Raw genomic sequence first — 23061 nt, forward strand, 5'->3', positions numbered from 1 at the left:
GTTCTGACTAAGCTATCGTTCTTCACGAAATTCGGCAATATGGTAGAGGGCTGTAAGGATCCCTCAGGAGGAATAAACCTCTCCATCAAACAGGGACAGGTCCCCCAAGACCTCAAGCTGGACAAAACCCCCCTACACAAGAAAGGGAGCAAATTATATAGACCCCAGCAACTACCGCCCTGTTTCTATTCTAAGCTCCATCTCGAAAATGATGGAAAAAATCTATTTCCATCTATGAACAGGTTGAAAAGTATCTTGCCACAAAAAAATGAATGTACGAATTCCAATCTGGCTTCAGAACATCCCACTCCACTGACACATGCGTACTCTATTTGAGCGACCACATCAAACAAGAGGTGGATGCTGGCAAATACTGCGGCATGGTCAAGCTGGACCTCCAAAAGGCTTTTGACACTGTGAACCACTCCATACTGGTAAACAAGCTGAAAGCAATTGGTTGATCAGTGAGCTGGATGCAATCCTACCTGGAGGGGAGAGAACAGATGGTGGAGGTGAACGTAACACTGCCCCCCCTCCCAGTGAGCTGTGGTGTTCCACAAGGAAGCATACTAGGGCCTTTACTGTTCCTGTTTAAAAAAGAAAAAAAAACTATTTTTACTCCTCCAGATTATTTCCAAAAATCCCGCAAATCGTTACACACTATCTCTAGTCATGTGTTCAAGACGGATCTGTCCGATATTTCATATTCCATCCTAATTGGCTAACATTGGCTTTCAAAGTTTGCAGGATTGGCCCGTTTTGAACAAAAAGCCTCAAATCATGAACAGAGCGTGCAATTTACATGGAATCTTTCACAGACTGTCCTACTAGGCTGAGGAATATATCCTACCCTTTTCACATTGGCCTGTTATAGCACCACCAACAGGTGGATTTTTGCTAAACACATTTTTGGAACAAAATGCCTCAAATCATGCAATTGCCACCCAAGGGTAAGAAGAAATGGCACTCTTTTCACATTGGCCTATTATAGCGCCACCAGGAGGCCACAACCTGACCTGCCCTGGTGGAGACCTGTGCCCTGAGGGGCACTTTTTCTAGTTATATTGAAGAGGCACTTCCGTTTCAGTTTCATCATCAGGTCTGTCTGTGTGTCACTGTGACTGCCGTAGCTCCTCACTGCCTGCACCAATCACTCCCACTTTTCACACAGACATTGACCATAATAATATGGAGGTCTTAACGAATTATAAATTAATAGTGAATTTATTAGTGAATTAAAAATGCGAAAACGCACCCAGGGCCACAAGGAGGGGGGGGGGGGGGGGGGCAATATCTCACAACGGTAAGGGCTAGTACTATATAACACCAAAGAAGGCTTTGTGTTGAAACATGTATTGCTTTGTTTGTTACCTGTTCCAATTACCTTTTATTTACCTGATGCCATTGCTTAACATACATCACCTGTACCACAGATTCCAACCACTGTTCTTTGCCAAAGCTGAGAGAAACCACCCAGACACTCAACCCTTTTGTTGTTGTAACGTGCAAATTATACAGTAGATTAATCTGGGGTCTATTTATCACGTACTTTGTTCTCAGGATGTTCGAGGACGTTATTCTCTGCTCAGTCATCAGTGCAACAGTTGCACAGGCAGCTAGCAGAGGCCGAATCAGCCAAGAGAGACATTGAACAGCGCAACCAAGCGTTGCAAGGAGAGAGAGACACTGCACAACGAGAGAGGGAGTCCACACAGAGAGAACGGGAACGTATCAGGCAGGAGAGAGATGCACTGGCCAGGTAAATGGATACTTATATCAGTGTAGTAACTACAAATTATAGTTATTGTTACAAATTCTCCTCAATCCTCAAGTGTATTTTTTTAAATTAAATTGTGTGTCCTCAGTACCATCGTTGACACACAGTGAGCTGTGGTGTTCCACAAGGAAGCATACTAGGGCCTTTACTGTTCCTAATATATGTTAATGACATGACATCAGTTTGCGACTGCAACTTGTTCCTGTTCGCAGAAGACTCTGCACTGCTGGTCTCGGACAGGAACAAGCTGCAGGTTGCAGGCTCTCAGCTCTGAGCTCGGTAGAATCTGCACCTGGCTCGCTGATAACAAACTATCTTTACACCTGGGAAAAACTGAATCCATTCTCTTTGGTTCAAATAGTAATCTCAGCAAGGCTGATGAGTTCTTGTTTAGAGTGGGTGACAATATTATCACACGAAAAGATGAAAATACCTACCTAGGTTCCATCCTGGAGGCAAATCTTTCCGGTGATAAAATGACCACCCAACGTAATCAAAAAAGTCAACCACAGAACAAGATTCCTATACAGGATCTCCTCACTGGTCAACAAAAACACCCTGAAGACCCTAACAGGAGCCCTAGTACAAGCCAAGGTTTCTATAACTATGCATGCACCTCTTGGTACCACAGCACCTCAAAGCCCCTTAAAACAAGGCTCCAGAGTCCAGACTTCCCAAAACAAACTGGTCAGGTTACTACTTGGCCTCACTCCTCAAACCCACCTCACCCCTGCCCAGGCATTTTGACAGACTGGAATAGCTTAGAGTTGACAACAGAGTACAGCATTTTGCAATGGGTCTGGTCCACAAGATTCAATATAGCACCAAGATACAGACCCATGTACCTGTCTAAATACTTCCTTAATGTCAACGAAGTCCACACCCATAACACCAGAGGGAGCTCAACAAACCATGTGCAACCCAGATTCGGCACAAACAAGGGACTAAATTGTTTTCGCTCCTATGCCACCAAAATGTGGAACGCCCTACCAACCGTCATTAAAGCGCAAATAACATGCATTTTAAAACTGCTTTTAATATTTAATAATCATATGGTCTATGTCCCTCAAAGTTATTTCTAATGGTTTGAGCCTCAATCACCACTCTGATATAACCAGGCCTTGGCATTTCTTTCTGGACTTTGAAAGCAGTTTTAGCTGCAGTACCACAATGTCCTGAGGTGGTGGGGGTGCTGATATGCAGATTATTTAATATTTGAGTCATTATAATACTGATGCTAGATAAAACCAGGCTTGTTTCCATTCCATGCCAGCTTGGAAAATCAACAATGGTGGACATTGTAAACAAAGTGGAAATGCAAATTTGGAACTGAAGACTGAAGAAGAGGGGGAATTATACAAAGTAGGGTGACATTGATGACATCACGATGAGGCCAAAATCAGTTGAGCTGTTCCTGAGAGCAATTTCCATTAAAACACTCGTATGACATGAAGGCCTGATTGTTCAAAATTGGTTATTTGTGGGGATAGAAAACACACATGGGAGCCCCACAAACACAAAAGAAATTGAAAAAGTTGAATTTTATGTTATAGGTCCTTTAAGACATGTGAATCCCTTGACTCCTTCAAAACTGCTCACAAAGGGCATCTACGGACAGCTGCAATTCGAAACTGGCCCCCATGAAACCTGAATCCCCCACCCACCCCTTTTCCCCCTCACTGTACCTGTATATGTTTGTTTTTTCCCTTTTTACCTCCTCTATGTTGATTTCCTGTTTTTAGCTATATAGAATATTTGTACATCTCTAATTGTTATGATGAATTGACCATGGTGGGCCCTATTGTAAACAAGTGTAATACTTTATGGTGTCGTCCACCGTTAACAGTTTTGTATTGAGTTGTGCTTGAAATGTACTGTAATTCTCCAATCTGTTAATAAATTCATCAATCAATCAAACTGAAGCTCACAATTATTCGTCAAAAGACCTCTGACCTTCTGTGATTTTTATGTATTGTCAAATTATTTCAGTCATCAATGTTTATATAGGACTAGCTCATAATTTGTGTATATTACATATAGCTTTTTTTTTTTTGGCCTTGACCCCATTTTATGCTGCTTGCAGCTATAGGCTATATATTATTGATTGGTGCTAGCCCCTCCTATGTCCAGCTTTGAGGGTTTGTGTAAACGCTTTTTTTGAGTGGTGCAACCACTCCAAGGAACAGCTTTGTCCCTATGTCCCAACCTATGTCCTAACCTATGTGACTATGTCCCTGTCCCGATGTTTCGAGTACCAATAGGGGGTGCTGTTGCACCACTCGCTTCAGACTGGTCTGATTGTTTGGGTAATTTCTGGCACATCAATGATGTCATATTGATGATATCAGTCATCTCCAAATTTGAACATGTTTCAGCACGATCTGAGCACAATTGACTTGAATGATGAAGTTAAAGTTATATATTTCAAATATAAAACATATTTGAATAAATAAATAAAAATCATATGTTGGCCTACTCCTTCTGACCATACACATTTGGTGCTGATCGGTCCAGTGGTTTGTGAGATTACCGATTACCTTTGGACAAACTAAACAGACAGATAGACCCCTGTTACGGTCTAGCCTCCTTCAGAGCCATGTCATAAAAAGGCATTGAAAGCTATTTACTTTCAATGCCTTGATTCATCTATCGGTTTTAATGTTCTAAATACCTTAATTCCCTTCTTAGAGGTTCACTGGCTGCTGTTGTTATCAGTAATTTAGAATATAATTGTAATATTAATATGCCATGGTTCTTTTGTTAACTAGAACATTTGTTTTTTCTTTGAGATGATCAGCGGCTGCTGTTTTTATAGATTGCAAGTTGACCATACATTGAATGAACCGTCAGGTCAAAATAAGTGTCAGATCCTGTCTAGGTGAGACATGACACAATCTAGATCTAAATAGAATAGCAGGGAGACAAAATATAACAACCCCAATTGTATAAGTTATATTCTATTAACATACTCCATATAGATTGGACAGAATTACATTTTATTTGTTAAAAAAATCACACCTGTGTGAAGTGAGGGGCACTCTAATCATCTGGTGCCACTTTAATTTCCATTATAAAATAAAAGTTCAAGTATTTCAAAACATATAAAATGTGTCCTAAGCTGGCCTCCTGGCAGTGTACACAAGAGATTTGGCAAGGATCAGTCCAGTGGTTTGTGAGATTAGCTCCGGAAAACACACAGATGGACAGGCACAGGCCGCACCCCTCCTGCAGAGCCACGCTTTAAAAACATTTAAAACACATTTCTTCCAGATGCAGTGTCCCCAGTAGCCTACATCTGAATGTAGTCTCTGTGTTTAGCTCTGATTCCTTTAACCTGACTGTGACCTGCAGCAGCCAGGACTCTTCTGTCACAAAGACTTTTATAACCAAAGCTGCTCCTATAGGAGGGAGAAGAAAGTTCAGAGATCATGATCTTGGCCTCCTCTCTGAGGGGTCAGCAGTCTGTAACCATGGCAACCTGGTCAGCTGGAGCAAGACACAAAGGAGATTAAACCATGTGCTGTGCTGTATTCAGAAAAAACCTGTTTCACTTATTTTTCTTTTATTTTCTCTCTCTTTTTCAACTAAGCTTTCCTAACATTCATCAATGACTTTGACTACTTTCATATAAAAAAACATGTCTTCCCGGGGCATGGTGGCACAGTTGGTAGTGCTGTCGCCTCACAGCGAGAAGGTCCTGGGTTTGATTACCGCTCGGGAAGCTGTGGGTGCTGGCGGCGTGTTTCCTCCTCCACGTCATCAGTGCCCATACCCGAGGCGGGGTTGGCGAAAGGGCCTTTCTGTGTGTTCTCTTCATGTTCTCCCTGTGTCCCCTAGGGTAGGTACCCTCACAAAAAACATGCAGTAATCCTGGTCTCTAAACGGCCTCCCCCTGGCCAGCCGGGGCGCCTGATGGAGGGGAAAGGAACTGGTTGGAATAACGTGTTCCTTCCACGCGCTACGTACAACCAGGGAAACCCCCCACTGGCAGGTGTAAAGGAGCAACTTGGACACTCAGGCATGAAGGAAGCATGAGTTCAAGTCTGTTGCTCTCCACATGTCCCCCATATATGGGGACTAGGTTGGCGGAGGGTGTGTAGAGCCCAGGATCACATTAGATGTCGACATCGATACTGTAAACCAAGGCCTACTGCTGGAGAAACTACGTAACATCGGTCTGGACGATAGGGCCCATCGTTGGTTCCATGACTACCTAAACGAGAGGTGCCAGTGTGTCAGGGGAAGGGATACACAATCTGATTTCCTGCAGGTTACCAATGGTGTGCCCCAAGGTAAAAAGTAAAACCAAATTTATGCTATTTTCCAAAGCCAAAAACATAGACTTCAACTCCCTGCACATTCACACTAGCAATGGATCCCCTATAGACAGAGTCACTGAATATAAATATCTAGCCTCTAGGTATCTGGCTTGATGAAAAATTAACCTTCAAACACCATATCACTAACCTCACCACCAAGTTAAGGCAGAAAATCGGTTTTCTTTACAGAAATAAAGCTAACTTCCCAATGATCTGTAGAAAAAGGGTTGTTGATGCTGTTTTTATGTCAGTTCTGGACTATGGTGATGTCATATATAGAAATGCTACCCTTACCACTCTTCTACCCCTAGATACAGTTTATCACTCAGCATTAAGGTTCATCACATGTGAAAATTACAGCACTCACCATTGCACCCATTATAATAAAGTAGGTTGGTCTTCCCTCTCTGAAAGGAGAACCATGCACTGGCAACAGTTCATCTTTAAAGCCATTGATGGAAAGCTACCATCATACATCACATTACTATTAAAATGGAAAATAAATACACGCCAGACCCGTTCAAGTGAATGGCTTAAACTAGATCCATCCATCCATACAATCCGAACTAGGAAAGTCAGCTTTTTGCTTCGATGCCCCAACCACATGGAACACTTTACAGCAAACATTGAAAATTAATACCCCAATATCCTATGGTCAATTTAACAACCTGCTTCTGAACCTCCCTACCTCAATATGTAACTGTTTATGTTTATATATTTATACATTTATTTATATTTATATTTATGTTTGTCTCATTGTCTATATAATATGTCTTTGCCTTACATGAAGATTTGTTTGTGTTTATAACCTGCATGTCATGTCTTTAAATTGTTTTATATAATGTATGTAATCTCGTCAGCATTGAAAATGAGGGAGAACCTCAATTGCTCTTTCGAGAATAAATAAAGGTTTCAATCAAGATAATTGACTATATAATAGATTACATAAATTACCATATTTCTTACGTCATCATTGAGAGCTATATATACATACACACCATGTACTCTGGTCTGGTCCCAGCAAATCAGGCACAATTTGCTATTTTATTTTACTGATTATGTATAGCCTATAGTATACGTATGACTAGCTCTAAATGATGACGTAAGACATATGGTCATTTATGTAATCTGGTCCCAGCAAACCAGGCACAAATTTGCTGTTTTATTTGCATATGCATCAAGTGGCTGGTTGGCTGGCACGTGCACACAGACCAGGCGAAATTATTACTTGCGCGCTCTGCTTGCGCAAGTAATAATAATAATACAACGGGGTTGGGTGGGGTCAAGTCTAGTCACATGACATGTACATATCGCGAGGTCCAGCGCAGCCGCGTTTCCTGGATCCTGACAACTGAAAACATGGCAGCAGTGGAGCACGGGAAAAAATGGGACCGGTGTCTTGCTGATACAGTGGTGAAAACGGGTAATTTATCACTAAATTTACATGAACATTTGCACATTTTGCGAATAGGCGTACTAATCTACAGTATATGCTCTGTCCCCGGCTCTCGGCTATCGTAGAACTGGGGTGAGGATCGGGCTAATCCATTTGCTACGTTGTGCACTGAGGTCAACTGTATAGAGGTTGAATTAATATACCGGTAATGTGATTGGTAATGTAGCCTACTGTTGTCTAATTATGGTCACTGATTATATAAAGTCCTAATGGAATATAACATAATTTCCCTACACAGTCACCTGGATTGTAGCCTTTCGGTTTTTCCGCTTGTGTCTCTTATTATTGCTAGCCGCATGACGCATACGGTAGCCTATGATAAAGGCAAAATGCAATATTTGATGCATCCTTTTTACTGTTGCATCATCCCTGAAGTCCACGTTCCTTTGTTTAATTTCTGAACATAACCAGACAATATAACTCACTATAAACGTACGTGTGTGTGTGTGTGTGTGTGTGTGTGTGTGTGTGTGTGTGTGTGTGTGTGTGTGTGTGTGTGTGTGTGTGTGTGTGTGTGTGTGTATATATATAGTCTCAGGGAATTGGTGTGATTCTAAAATTGAGGCCATGGATATATTGACTAATGCGTCAATTTTGTAGTTTGTCACTCTTACTTATGGTTTGTCTGTATGTTCTGTATATCTATGCCTGTTCCCTCAAAACTACCAATCATGTCACTATACTATAGGGGAGGTGGTGGCTCAGGGGTAGAGTGCCTGGATGGTAACCGTAAGGTTGCCAGTTCAAACCCGGGCTCCCCCAGAGTTACTGTCGAAGTGTCCTTGAGCAAGACACTGAACCCCTAATTGCTCCCGATGTGCTAGTTGGTGCCTTGCATGGTTTCCGCTGCCATCGGTGTATGAATGTGTGTGTGAATGGGTGAATGTAATGCACAATCTCTGTAAAGCGCCTTGGATAAAGGCGCTATATAAATGCACCATTTACCATTTACCATTTATACGTGCAGGACAGGACACCACAATAGATATAATAGAATCTTAGAAACATTAACATTTTTATTTCTGAAGTACTTTGTGTATGGGTGAAGCATTTATAAACATTTCTATTTCCATTTGGCCACAAGCACAATCCTCTATAGAGCGTATACACGTGACATCATCCTCACTCGGAACTTATGCGGGAACGCCTACTGAGTGGCAAAAAACTACTTTCTGGCCTTGACAGCCCATGCATCCCAACAGAGAAGTCCTATCTGATTGCATTAAACAACGTTAAACTCTCTTTCCCACTCAATTTGCCACTCGATTTGCTACTTACTTTATGCATGCTCTATAGTGCATCTGCAGCACCACTGGATGTTTGCAACCACACCCTCCGTCCACTGTTGGCTCTGAGAAGAAGTTCCGTGGCAAGATATCCCTGCATAGGGCGAAATGGGTCGAGCCCTCCAAAAGCAGTGGCGAAAACCCTTTTCGCAGTATCGTATCCAAAAAGTAAAGGTATTTCTGCAGAGCTATATTTGCCGAAGTCCTGACGTCACTCGCTCTTCCCCTGGTTCACGGAAGTAATTTCTCTATGGAGAATAACATGGGGTCATCTTAAAATCATCTCATATAAGCATTGTGGTCCAAAAATAAACAAAGTGTCTCTGCGAAATTGTCAGGGAGGTGGCTCTGTGTCATTTATGATACCGTCTGTTTCTAGCGAAAATGTAACTAATTCAGCAGCAGTAACATTAGCGTTTTCTCTCAGTCAGTTGATTCTTCATATCCATATGAGTGAAACGGCCGGGATGATATGTTTATTTTTCAAACACAGTTCTTATATGAGGCGATCTAAAATCCTCGAATGGGGATTACAATGCAAATAAAAAGTACATGAACCTGTGGACTTGCGCCCTCTACCGATATTGACGTCAGACTTCGGTGCTCTATAGATGATTAACGTAGGAGTGGAAAGTAAAATGTTAGAGCGGACTGAAACAACCGCTTACAAGTTACAAAGCTTATGAAGTCAGCCAGTACCATGTTTTCCCAATGCAATCTTATGGAAGCATTACTGTGCATGTGGACTGGCCACAAGCTGACTAAATAAAGCAATTGAAGTGGTTGTTTCACTGCAGAAATACATTTTCTTTTTGGATACAACTGCTTTGTAGATCTCGACCCATTTCGCCCTATGCAGGGATATCTTGCAGTTGCATAGAACCTCTTCTCGGAGCTAAGCGCGGAGGCTGAGGTTCCAAACGGGGCTGCACTGAATATTGAAATTGGACATGCAGGTCACGCTGTTATGAAACTCATGTCTTGTTATATTGACTCATGCAGCATATCCTGCTGAGCCAGCCTGTTGGTGCACATACCACATATACTACATATTTAGTATAATACATTTCCGAGGGCAATATTTACACTAATTAAATTACACAAAAATTTAAACACAGCTTTTGCATGTGGTTTTTACTCCCGGCTCATGTTATGTGATTGCAGTTCACTGCTTGCTTGCTTACTTTCGTATCTGGACTGCTGAATCCCCATTACAGTTAAAACAAAATCAACCCGCTGTGTAAGCTGTAGGCCAAAACATTGTGAATTCCACATTGTCCCCACTAGGGTGCATTTGATAGTTGGGCTAAGCGGAGACGTATCAGACTGAGCACAGCAAGATAGGAACAACAGAGCAGGGTGATGTACTGACAGAAGGGGAGGAGAGGGTGGAGGCTGGCGCAAAATAAAAGGGGGAGTCAAACTGTGAGGATGTCCTAATAAGTTCATTACTGCAAAAACTGCTGCAGATTTGCACAGTTCACACATATTTGGCCATCTCTCCTACTGCTGGGCAAAAATCACTGGGAAAAGGGGGGGTGCAAAGGGCGGAGGATGGTAAAAGAGAAAAAGGGAGAGTGTTTACAGAAGTAAAATGTTAAACTGTTAAAAAAAAAAAAAAAAAGTAGAGTAGAGTACACGCTAACTTGGAAAGAAACGAAAGAAATGGAGAGAGAGAGGAATGGTTTGTCAGTGCCAGTAACAAAGATGTGTGGGATGTTTTTGCTGTACTTGTGGTCTTGTTTAACATTTGTAAGTTGTGTAATAGAGAGCAGTCTGACTGTTCTGGCCGTGGCAAGTCGGTCACGCTGCATAGCTCTCTGAATCCAATTAAGAGTTAGAGGGGCCCAAATGGTTGTTTTTTATGTGTTTCTGTGCTGGCTGGCCTGAAGTTGGGTGTGGTGTGGCCCGCAGCGAGGTGAAAACTAAGCACAAAAACACATTCCTCTTCATGTTCCCCTCTAGTCTGCACAGTTCTGTATCTAAATACTCAACACTGGTGACTTTAATGTCATCAACTGACTTTGAGCTCAACCACAATCTACATCCAAGCCGAACTACAGTCCTACAGCACTTACCTTTCTGTACACCACTATTCCTTCTGTCTGTACCTCTGTGCCTTTTGGTGTCTCTTGTCTGCTGTCATAGCTCCTCCCATCCAAAGCCCCCTGCCCCCTCTCTTCCATACACTTTTTTTCCTTTGAATATCATGTTCTTACCTCTCAGTCTCAATGTGTCACCTCTATTTCTAATGAAGAATGTCTGGCTAACAGGTGTTGCATACCAACTCGAGGGTCAAAGATCACAGTAGCTCCTACTCACTTCATTACAACAGATTTACTTCTCTGCAAACCGTGTCCTACTATATCTGAAATGCTCCCTTTTCTTTAATCATGTGCATCCTTATTGTCTATGGATGATTACAATTGTGCATTTTCTCTCCCCTTGTGTAGCAACTGGCGTTGGTGTTGGCATCGTCTTCTCTGTGCTTTTCTTCAAACGTAAGTATTGTCTGAGGGAACGGGGCAAACATTCAGTTCTGTCATCAACACGGCCCCATGTCGATTTGTGAGCTAATGTACCTCCTCTACAGGACGCACATGGCCTGTGGCACTGGGCTCAGGAATGGGACTGGGCATGGGATACTCCAACTGCCAGCATGATTTCAGGTCACCTTACCTGCTTCATGGACAGATGGTAAAGGTGAGTGCACAATTTGGGCTGCAGCTATTGATTATTTTCTTCTGTCAATGACTTATTCAATTATTCAAATAATAATGGACAAGCATATTATTTTTATAACTTTAAAAAAAGTGTGTGTATATCAATGAATCAACAAGGGGGGATCTTCGTCTGCTTGACGACTTAAGCACCATTTTATACTTTGACGTACAATGATGTAGTGCAAAATGCCAGAAAATAACTTATCGGCAAGCTCACAACGACTTAAATGCTTTTATCTGCTATTTTCAGTATTTTGAATCTTGATTATAATTAATTATATCAATTGGTTTAACTGTTGCAACCCTATTCACTGAATTATATTGCTCATGACCTGGAGGTTGATGGCATCTTATTGTACGAAAACATTTGTGAAAGCATCACTTAACTTTTCTTGTGTTCTTTTTTTAGGACCAATAGAGAAAGGCGGATGCGGATTTGCTCGTCTTGAAGGAAGTTGCTTGTCCATGTTGTCGTCCTGCTGCTCATTTAATTTTTGTCCTGCCACTACCGCCCAGTGTAATTATTGTGTGTATATTCATTTGGCAGTCGGTATATATTGAATAAAGTGATTATGACATACTGCGAAATCTTCTGTGTACTTGTGCAAGAGAGAGAATTAAAAGGGGTCTGAGGCTGGGAGGTAATTTTGTGTGTTAATGAGTTGGGGGACTTGAACTCCTGCTGGCTTTGAATGGGAGCCAGGTTTAGCATCTGCAGCCCTGGAAGGGGCAGGAGGGTTGCTGAAAAAGAGTGTTGCACAGAATTATGGTGTGAAGAAATACATTGACGAAAGAACATCTAGCCTGACATAATGTAGAATTTAACAAAGTACATTTTAAAGTAGTGTGGGGTAAATTGGAGGCAGCACGCAAACTTTGTTGTGTGAGGTTATAGAAATGTATGTTCCTGTTTATCAAACTAATTTAATATACAGTAAATATCAGGAATTGCAAGCAAATGTGAATAAGGTTTTAGAAGATAAAATGGGAGTCTCCTGCACACTGTACACTCAGTCATGAATTTGATTAGACTACCAAGATGCTAACTTGTACAGTATGATTGTATATCTGTAAATAAAGCTATGCCATGTTCTGCAATTCTGTTTATATGCGTGTCGAACAGGAGTGTGTCTGGGGTTAAGACCAGGTTAAGCTTGCACCTGTATTGGATGTAAATCTTACATACCGTCGTCATTGACAGTGTAGTGTTTGGTAAAATTGTTTTTGATCACTTCTGTGTGTTTGTCAGTCAGTTTGTTTTTCTTTGTGTGTGTGTGTGTGTGTGTGTGTGTTTGCATGCATGCATGCTCAGTGCTCACACGTTTATCCAGCCCCCTGGTGCAGCAGAATGTGTGGAATGTAATGGAATGCCATTTCTGGACTGGAACTCAGTCTTATTACTAACAGGTGAGTTCTGCACTGTGCACGTCTGAACATAACACACATCATGCACTTTCACATCAAAGACTATATTGCTATAAGACATTCTCTTTGACTCATTTTTTCCTTTCCTGCTTGTCCTCCCTCCCTTTTTAGCTTGAGCTCACTTCCAGACCTGCAGGTTGCATATAGCCTCCAGATCTCCATAACACAGTGTCATCCTCCATCATATAGTAACAGTCCATTCTTTGTAATGTAAACATGTACATTCTTGCGTACGAGAATTGAATAAATAATGCCATGTCTGCATGCAGAAATGCCAATGGCTTAAACACTCATGTTCTACAGTACATTAGTCATGAAGTAACCTTGTCAAAAATTAAGCCCCATCACTCGTCCCGTGGCCATTAAAATATGTGTTTGCAAGTGAAGCGCATAACACTGATAGGGGTGCTTATGGAGACAATTGAGGCTGCACACCTGCAAGTAAGGTCACATTATACTGGTAGGGAAAGAAATGTGGGGGAGCATCAGGGATATTAGTGTGGCATGGTAATACAAACACCAGAATGGAAAGATATAACATTGTTTTCTGATCGTCTGAACTTTTTCCTGCATGTCTTACAACAGCCCAAGTAGTCAGTATAGCCTAAAAACGTGTTAACAATTCTGTCTGATATGTAATAACAAAATGATGGGTGGCTCACTTATAATAATTAGCCTAATGATAAATAATGTTATATATTTTTTTTGTTTGTTAGAGCTTTTGCAGTTGAATGGACCTTGGTCACAATATAATAAAAACAGTTGAATTGAAAAACAGTTGAACAATTCACTTCCTATATGGAGATAATGTTTATATGTAAAGTGACAACATTCGGCTAAATTACATCCCCACGGTAGCCATTTGTCCATGGTCACCCTAACAAATCTGTTTTAATTATTCACTTTGGAATTATACAAAACGTTTCTCATTTTCATTTACTTCATGTAATAAATACTAAATAGCATTAAGTCAAAGGGTATCATGTTGTTTAATTCTGAAAGGTAATTTAAAATAATCAGGGCTATATAGTCTAGCTATAGTTTCTAGGCTTCACAAATCACAAGAGTTGCGATAAAGCATCAAGGCTGATTGTAGCTTGATGCAAAGATCTTTTCTTCTTCAGTTGGAGAAACATTTGAAACCTGCCAAACCAATTTTCCCTCCCCGTTTTCTTTCCAACAACGGCACAGCGGGACCCCTGTCTGGGGGCTCAACCGCGCCTAAACCCTGCCCAAATAAAGCTTTCAAAGCTCGTGTGAGAGTTAAAGAACTTGGGAAAGTACAGCACTAAACTGTTTTAGTGATGTTTTGCGGAATTTAACACTGGACGGAAAGAGAACAAAGGGGAGGGACAGTCTGGGTTGATGGACTTGGGAGATAGATAGCGCGCATAAACCCTATCTTCCCATCCCTCTCCATCGGACCCTCTTCTCTCCTTACCGGATGAAGTAACTGCTTTACTAGGAGTCAGGAGACACTGGGATTCATCCGTACGGCTGACAAAGTGGTCATATTTTCCATTAATTATCAGCGTACGTACGGTAATATTTCACAACTTTCCGAATCCCGCATCCTCTTCCTTTCGCCGGACGGGCTGCGATCGGGACTGCTGCCGCTGCCTGCATCGTGTAATCTTTGGTGAGAGGTCTCAGCGGGACGTTGCGCACTGGTCCATTGGCATACGGTTAGTTCTCAGTGGTAAGTTTACTACGACACCAGGGTCAACGGTTTACCTCAAAAGGACAGTGGTCTGTCAGTAGGTATAGGCTTGGCTGCAGAGTTACTGTAGGCTACTTTTTTTAATCGTTCTTTTAAATTTTAGGAATGACAATGAGAAAATGTTATGCAGGGCTTATAATTTACCTGGTGGTGACAGTGTTTGGGCTTTTTTTTGATGCAATGTGGAAAAACATCTCGAGGCCTATTCAAACATCTCACTGATGACGGAGTAGCTGCAGTTGTGTTGATAAATCGTTTAAATCAATTTCCTAATATAAGCGCTTATTATGACCATGCTATATTGAAACAGATGGAGTTTAGAGTCTCCTACTGTAAATATTAGTGTGCTGTAAAGTGCTGCAGACTTGGACAGCCAAGCTAAAGTCTTGTTCACATGTTGCTCATCGTCGCGCAGCCCCTTAACTTAAGATTGGTGTTTAACAGCTGGGGCTTTTTCTGGAGAACTTTGATGGGCCTATTGAAAGTTTTTGGAATGTTATTTGCGCGTAGAGTCATGGAATGGGACGAAGGTGGAAGTGTGTAAAGTAGACAACGTGGGTGACCAGTTCGTTTTATAAGCAGCACGAGAAAACACTTTTGTAGATTGTAAATGGCGTGACTGACTGGTCAAAGCATGTTAAAGAAAAGAACGAAAGAGGACGTGCAGAGTTTATTAGAGTCAGGTGGTATCAAGCAAACCGATTTCTCTCCCTCCCCCATGTGCTTTCTGGCCTGGGACGGCAGGCCTATAAATCCTGCATAATGTTTCTCCACAGTCAGCGAGGATGCATTTCGTTGTGAACAGTAACACGAAGATGAATTGCCAATTTGCTATGCAGTAAACGAGCTTGAAGCTGATGATAAGACAGACATTGCATAATAGCCTGCACTGCAGGTTAAAAAAAAGCACAACCTGATAACCATCCACATATAGGCGGTATGCAAACTATAAGGTAGAATTCGGGTGCTTTGAACATTATCCAGGTGTCTATAGTATAGACATATAGCTGGTATAGAGTGGTATAGACTCTATACCACTCTGCAGCTGTAGCCGCCTAGGCCTACTGTCTACACACAGGTAACTTTTGCATTCAGGTACTGTAGTTAAATACAATGCATTTTTTATGCTACTTTAGGTGCAGTCATGTGGGAAAGAATTCTGGTTTGCTGCGCACTGCTTGCACTGTATTCAGCGGCACCACCGGCACACATCAACCGCCTGGCGCTGTTCCCCGACAAGAGCGCTTGGTGTGAAGCCAAGAACATCACACAGATAGTTGGGCATACGGGATGCCAGCCTCAGTCTATTCAAAACAGGTCAGTCTGCCCCTCTCTCTCCCTTTCTCTATCATAACTCACCAGCAGCCTACTGCATAAATATTAAATACATGATATAGCCTACTTATATATTTCAGTAATGTGAATATAGGATATCCTCAGTCTCAGACTTAGTTGGAAATAATTTCAATTATTAATGCGTAAACTAAAGCTATACTATGATGAATTCCCGTTCTGTTCTGTTCTTTGGCTATAGAAGTGTATATTTGTACGTCTTTAAATGTTTTGGTGAATTGAACAAGGTGGACCCTCTTGTAAACAAGTGTAATGCTTTATTGGGTCGTCCACTCACAGTTAACAGTCTTTGTATTGAGTTGTGCTTGAATTGTACTATAATTCTGCAAACTGTTAATAAATATTTCAATCAATCAAATCAAATGTACCCGTCTTCAGAGCTCTCTAATCCTTTCTCACTGTCTCAGAGCTTGTCTAGGGCAGTGCTTCAGTTACAGCGTTCCAAACACCTTTCCACAGTCAACCGAGTCCCTGGTACACTGTGATTCCTGCATGCCTGCACAGACGCAGTGGGAAGTGGTAAGTCTAATCACACTAAAAACAGTAGTTCTTGTAGAAAACATACATTGAGACATGAGCCTGACAAATACAAAACAAAACAAATTGTACCCAAACCACAAACCTCCAACATTAAACATGTCACAATCACGTATAGTGAAATGACAGACCGTGGGACTCCCCCCCCCCCCTGTTTCAAACGTTGTGGTTCTTCTTGTGCAATTTAGGCCTACATTTTATATTATTCTGGAGTTCATTGTCTCTTTTAGCCAAAGGGATTCCAGAGTCCTTGGACAACAAAGGCTTTGTGGTAAAGTGTATGTAGTTTGGAACATTGCCAGGTTGGATAAGAGGGTGGGACCACAGGTGAGGTCACCTCATGTTTCATCTCTTCATCTGTTCAGCTGTTTTATTGGAAATGCCTCAGAAGTATCAACACAGAGCTTCTCTTACATTTGTATTTAATTGTAATTGGATAAGTTTGTCTATATGCGTATAATGTTTTTTGTAAGAAAAGTGAAAACACAACAATACATTCTCTAATGAAACAAGATATTGCTTGTTGGTTTGTCATATGCTGACTGATCATTTGTGGAAGACACGACAAACACAAAGGAAATTGTTTTAAGTTGTGTGGGGTGGGGCAGGGAGTCAGGGTTATTGTGGGGGTCCATTTGGGGGTTTCTGGGCTGTGTGTGTGTGCAGTGTGTGTGTGTGTGTGTGTGTGTGTGTGTGTGTGTGTGTGTGTGTGTGTGTGTAAATGGTAAATAAATAATAATAATAATAAAACTTTATTTGTATAGCACCTTTCATGACATGAAATGGAGCTCAAAGTGCTTTACAGAACAATGGAGAATAAAAGAAAAGCAAGGCAACGACAATGGTGCATTTATGGTGCATTTATATAGCGCCTTTATCCAAGGTGCTTTACAGAGATTGTGCATTACATTCTTACATTCACCCATCCACACACACATTCACACATGCACTGATGCCGGAGGAAACCATGCAAGGCACCAACCTGTGTGTGTGTGTGTGTGTGTGTGTGTGTGTGTGTGTGTGTGTGTGTGTGTGTGTGTGTGTGTGTGTGTGTGTGTGTGTGTGTGTGTGTGTGTGTGTGTGTGTGTGTGCGTGTGCGTGCACACGTGCGGGTGCGTGTGCGTACATGATTATAGGTGACTTTGGAGTGCCCGGGAAATGAAGAGACTCCTCATGTGGATAAACTTGTGGAGAGGATCTTCCACTGTAGCTGCCAGTCCTGTAGTAAGGATGGTGGCCAGGAGGGGGCAGTGATGCAGCTCTACCCTTCTGAGAGTGGCCTGGATACACCTTCCCTATCTGAAGCCCTCAGTGGAGCTCAGTCGCACACTCAGCCCCACAAAGACATACATTCTCAGCATGTTCACTCACACACAGAGCACCATGCACTACCACACACATCTGATGGAGGATAGGTCCTTTATAATACTTTCCATTCTGTCATTCTGATCGATCGCCTCCCTCCCCCAACACCTCATGCCATCATCTTTACCAACCTGTAGAATTGCAAAGGCACTTTGATAACATGATTTAACATTACATTAAACATTCCCTTTAAAGGGATAGTTCAGTTAAAATGTGTATATATATATATATATATATATATATATATATATCCCACACAATGCTCTTGCTCAGCAGCATCAAATATTTCCAACACTTTTGTTTCATCAATGTAAATGTGATGCTGCTGAGCAAGAGCAGGGTGTGGGATCTTTCTTCATTAAGCCATTGGTTCTGTCCAACGCAGCTGCTTCTGAGCTAGCAGTGGGTGTGTGAATATTTCCTTTGAAAAGACAAATTTAGAGTAGCCATTTATTCTTTACAATTTCCCCCCTCACAGTTTCGTCATTATGCCAATTAATCTGCACATTTCCGTGTTGCCAGTGCTGCTGTACACCATTGGCTAACCTGCCAGAACCCTCCACTGCCAGAATCCCTCCTGCTGACAGGCCCCACCCTAGCCCACAGGAGTCGCTGGTATACAGCAATAAAGAGAGCCCTCCCTGCCCGGCTTTCTACCCCTGAACATGGCCAGTTGTATTCGTATATAGATGCTCAGCCAAGGTAGTTGCACCAGAGTGGATATTCAAGACTCCACTGTGCTTAACAGTGGAGCTGAAAACAACATTTCACCAATACGGTTACTGCTGTGAAATGTCCACTGGACACTTGTACACATTTTGTAGCAAATAAGCAATGCTAATGGAAAGGAATAATGTCATCTATGTGCAGTATCAAACATATGACCTATTCCTTTAACACACACACACACACACACACACACACACACACACACACACACACACACACACACACACACACACACACACACACACAGTACATCACGGTTTATACAAAGTAAACTCATACAGACCCACCATCCTACATTTTCTTCTTGTTTGCAGATATAGTGATGTGTATAAAGGCACTTCTTGTACACCCAAACAAACTACAGATTGTTATGGCTGTAGGGTCTTTTGGCTTTTGAATGCAATAAATTCTATCTCTGAATTCTGTCTAAATGGCTCAATTCTTTATTAGTCAATATATATGAAAATAGTGAAATGGTGTTGGATAAAGGAATACAGTCTACAAATGGAATGCAAGTTATAAACAAAGCTCTGTTTTTATTGTCATGTGATACAGTTGGTGTGATTTCTTTGTGACATTGACCAACAACCCATTTCTAGTCATGGATAACCAATTTAAAGATGTTGCCGCCCCTTACTGATGCAATAGTAGTACTGCATGAGGCGGGCACTAATAGTTTGTACTTTGTATTGGCTTGAATATTAATGTTAAATGGAGATATATGCTGCACATATTTTTTTCATAATCCCAAATATGTAATAGAAACTATAACAGTTTAACTATTTTAAACTGAAGAGAATAACATTGTTTTTACACTGGATCACCAGATGTTTTCCCTTTATATTTCTTTACACATCAGTGTTACACATTTAGCTGTGTATCTATTTACAATTTACAATTTAGGCATTTAGCAGACGCTCTTAATCCAGAGCGACTTACATTTAAGCAAGAACAAAAGCATGGGAATACATCACATAAAAGCATTCATCAATATCATGAAACATGCGTAAGCTAAGAAAGTAACAGTGGAATATCTATATAATGAAACTATACATACACTATACATATAAACTATACATATTTACTACTATGCTATACATATGTACTATGGCGTGCTATGACTATATACAATACAATTATAGTGCTGTCTACATAACATGCTATAAGTCTGTGTCAAATGCTATCTAAGCCAACAGAAATGCTATCTAAGGGGATGCCTAGAATGCCTAGAATGTTTTACATATAATCTTTCCATGATGATTTTTTTTGGTGAAAAGTCATGATGAAATATTAAAGAAGAGTACCTCAAGTCATGCCATGTATTGCTGTACTGCAATATATTTTTATGAGAAATATGTTTTATGGAATATTTTATATTGGGTAAGATATACCCAATATAAAAATTTCCCCCGGAAAGCAACTATTACTATTATTACTATTACTATTACAACTATTGGATCCTCAAACTATCTGCCAAACCAGCTAACTCCACCCGTTTAGCCATATATATATATATATATATCCATCCATCCATCTTCAACCGCTTATCAGTAGTCTTCTCACCCTATCTCTAAGGGAGATGCCAGCCACCCGTCGAAGAAAACTCATTTTGGCCGCTTGTATTCACGACCTTAATCTTTCGGTCATGACCCACACTTCATGACCATAGGTGAGAGTAGGAACGAAGATTGCTCGGTAGACAGAGAGCGTTGCCTTCTGGCTCAACTCTCTTTTCGTCACACTAAAATTGAGAAGTATTAAAAAGAGCCTTGACAAAAATGTAACTCCACTTGAGCTGGATGTTTTTTCATTTCCTGAACAATGAACATTTTGGAGTTAGTCAGAGAATCCCTCCCTCTCTTTCTCTCGCTCTCATCCCATCTCTATAGGCCTATATCATATCTTCTCTTTATCGTTCTCTTTCAGTCTTTCTCAAAAACACACACACACACACACACACACACACACACACACACACACTTCTCCATTGTTTTCACATTTGCTGAAATGTGTTCATAGTTTGTGTCCATGTGCTTTTTATTCTTAAAGGTTAACAACCACTCAGTCTGTGAAGTAATGTGCTTCTGATGTCAAACAAATCATTTATGAATAATTATTTACCATAGCAACCCATGGAATGGCATTCTGTAATTATGACGAGAGAGAAATGGGTAATGCCCAAGTTGGATAAGGAGAGTCAGATGAAATACTGGAAGATATTAGTGAGTAACATGACTTTAAATGGCAAACAATATCAATACCATATGTTTTGTATATACTTGCGAGTGTGTGTGTTGTGCTGACTTGGTTGCTTTTACCAATGTATTAAAAATATATTCAATATCACCAACATAGACATAACCTGCCTTTGTAAATCATGATACTTAGATATATAATAGTATAGGTCGTCTCACACCGCATACAAAAACTTCCTTTTTGGCCTTCCTCTTCTTCTCTTACCTGGTTTCAATTTTTTGAGCCGTAGCGAACGAAAATAAAATCCTGGGTACCGAGGCTACTTACCTGGCAGTTCCATATTCAGCATCCTTCTCTGAATGTACCCCTCATCACTACTTTTCACATACCCACATGCCCAAACCATCTCGAGGTATTTCCACCTCTATACTTTATCACCCTATTATGTTGCACATCCTTCTCATCTCGGTCCCTCTGGCCAATCTGGTCCTATTCTCCCTGCTTGGTGTCTAACCTCTCATAAAACTCCTCATACCCTTTTTCCTTGGCCATCGCCACCTCTCTTCAGGGGTCGCCACAGTGAATCATCTGCATCCATCGTACCCTGTCTTTTCTCACACCAACTAACTTCATGTCCTCTTTCACAACATCCATAAATCTTCCTCTAGGTCAGGTTCCCAACCACTGGTATGTGTACCTGTGCTGGTACGCTAGAAGGGAATCCCAAGTTTTCCTGACAAGTGAAACTATAACCGTGCGTCACCATGGGGACCAATGATATGGTCATTGGTCAATGACAATCTCTACGTCGTCCTCAGACGAGCCCTCCATCGTCGTCTCCAGTCATCTCGGTTCTCCATACATCTGGCCAGCTCCTTTGTGCTTTCCGCACCAGTATCTTTCTTTAGTACGTCCACGTAGGTAGGTGTGGGACGTCCTCTCGATCGATGCCCGTGTGTTGGTTCCCACAGTACAAGCTTTTTGGCCAGGAGTTCTTGATGTCGGTGGCAGTGGCCAGCTAGTCTCATCCTCCTTACTGCTATCTTCTCTGTTACACTTGGTAATGCCCCGTACAGACGCTTGTCGGTGATGTGCTCATCCTGGTTGATGTTAAGTACAATGATATAACATTATGTTGTGATATAATAATATAGCAGCGGGTAGGCTACTTGAGGCCAGTCAACTGTCTTCTGTGTTTTGGTATGATGATGTGCGACCGCAACATAGCTCGTCTCACCAACGTCTTGTACACCATCCCTGCTTTAATTTTTGCGAATACTTTCACACATCACACCTGACGCTTTTCTCCACCCATTCCAATCTGCACTTGTTTCTTCTCCTCTTTTCCATACTTCATTGCTCTGAAATCTTAAAGTACTAAGACAAGTCCTCCACCTTCTTCACGTCTACTCACATGTGCCAGCCTGTCCATCACCATGGCGAACGGGAAAGGGCTCAGTGCTGATCCTCAAAGCAAATATTGCATCTGTAGGCCTACTCTGTAGTACTCTTCCTTGGCATGAAACTGCTGCTCAGAAATTCCTCTGTAGTTTTCACAACTCTGCACATCACCCTTGTTCTTAAAATTCGACACCAGTACACTTCTCCTCCATTCCTCAGGCATCCTCTCATTCTCTAACATCCTGTTGAACGACCTATAGTCAAAGATTCTACTGCTACCTTTCCTAGACTTCCATACCTCTACGGGTATATCATCAGGACCAACTGCTTTTCCACACTTCATTCTCTTCAAGCCCTTCCTCAATTTGTCCTCATTAATCTTTGCAACTCACCACGGTTACCTCTTCTACTCTTTGTTCTCTCTCATTTTCCTCGTTCATTAACTCTTCAAGGAATTATTTCCATCTTGTCTCCTACCTGTCTCCCTAATAATCACATAGCTGTAGTTGTCCAGTCATCTGGAAGTGCCTCTTAATCACCTCTCAACTCTCCCTGATAACCATACAACACTCCTTTTTCAGCTTCCACCACTTGGTCCTCTGCTCTACCTTTCCTCTCCATCTTCCTCACCACCAGGGTCATCCTACACACCACTATTCTATGTTGTCTGGCTACACTCTCACCTACCACTACTTTGCAGTCACTGATCTCCTTCAGATTACATCGTCGATACAAGATGTAGTCTAGCTGTGTGCTCCTACCTCCGCTCTTGTA

At 41.5% G+C, this 23061-nt stretch overlaps 2 protein-coding genes across 2 annotated transcripts; both read left to right on the forward strand.

Moving 5' to 3' along the window:
- Window positions 1-7412: 7412 nt before the first annotated feature.
- LOC310863232 (MICOS complex subunit MIC10-like) lies at window positions 7413-12149 on the forward strand. The gene is made up of 4 exons (XM_083771427.1): window positions 7413-7519; window positions 11292-11339; window positions 11432-11541; window positions 11971-12149. Exons 1-4 carry the CDS (start codon window positions 7456-7458, stop codon window positions 11977-11979), a joined length of 231 nt encoding a protein of 76 aa, XP_083627553.1. The 5' UTR covers window positions 7413-7455; the 3' UTR covers window positions 11980-12149.
- A 2404-nt stretch (window positions 12150-14553) lies between these two features.
- Window positions 14554-19110, forward strand: nbl1 (NBL1, DAN family BMP antagonist). The gene is made up of 4 exons (XM_083771690.1): window positions 14554-14685; window positions 15843-16023; window positions 16467-16578; window positions 17733-19110. Exons 2-4 carry the CDS (start codon window positions 15851-15853, stop codon window positions 18009-18011), a joined length of 564 nt encoding a protein of 187 aa, XP_083627816.1. The 5' UTR covers window positions 14554-14685; window positions 15843-15850; the 3' UTR covers window positions 18012-19110.
- The last annotated feature ends 3951 nt before the right edge of the window (window positions 19111-23061 follow it).

This window comes from Protomyctophum parallelum, assembly GCF_964188405.1.
Source record: "Protomyctophum parallelum genome assembly, chromosome: 8".
NCBI classification, from domain to species: Eukaryota; Metazoa; Chordata; class Actinopteri; order Myctophiformes; family Myctophidae; genus Protomyctophum; species Protomyctophum parallelum.

Bases quoted from the DNA above. Each gene is read 5' to 3' on its own strand.
- LOC310863232 (XM_083771427.1), top strand. From the start codon at position 7,456: ATGGCAGCAGTGGAGCACGGGAAAAAATGGGACCGGTGTCTTGCTGAT. The intron at 7,520-11,291 runs GTAATTTATCAC...CCCCTTGTGTAG, and splicing joins TGATACAGTGGTGAAAACGG to CAACTGGCGTTGGTGTTGGC. The intron at 11,340-11,431 runs GTAAGTATTGTC...CCTCCTCTACAG, and splicing joins CTCTGTGCTTTTCTTCAAAC to GACGCACATGGCCTGTGGCA.
- nbl1 (XM_083771690.1), top strand. From the start codon at position 15,851: ATGTGGGAAAGAATTCTGGTTTGCTGCGCACTGCTTGCACTGTATTCA. The intron at 16,024-16,466 runs GTCAGTCTGCCC...TCACTGTCTCAG, and splicing joins CCTCAGTCTATTCAAAACAG to AGCTTGTCTAGGGCAGTGCT. The intron at 16,579-17,732 runs GTAAGTCTAATC...ACATGATTATAG, and splicing joins CACAGACGCAGTGGGAAGTG to GTGACTTTGGAGTGCCCGGG.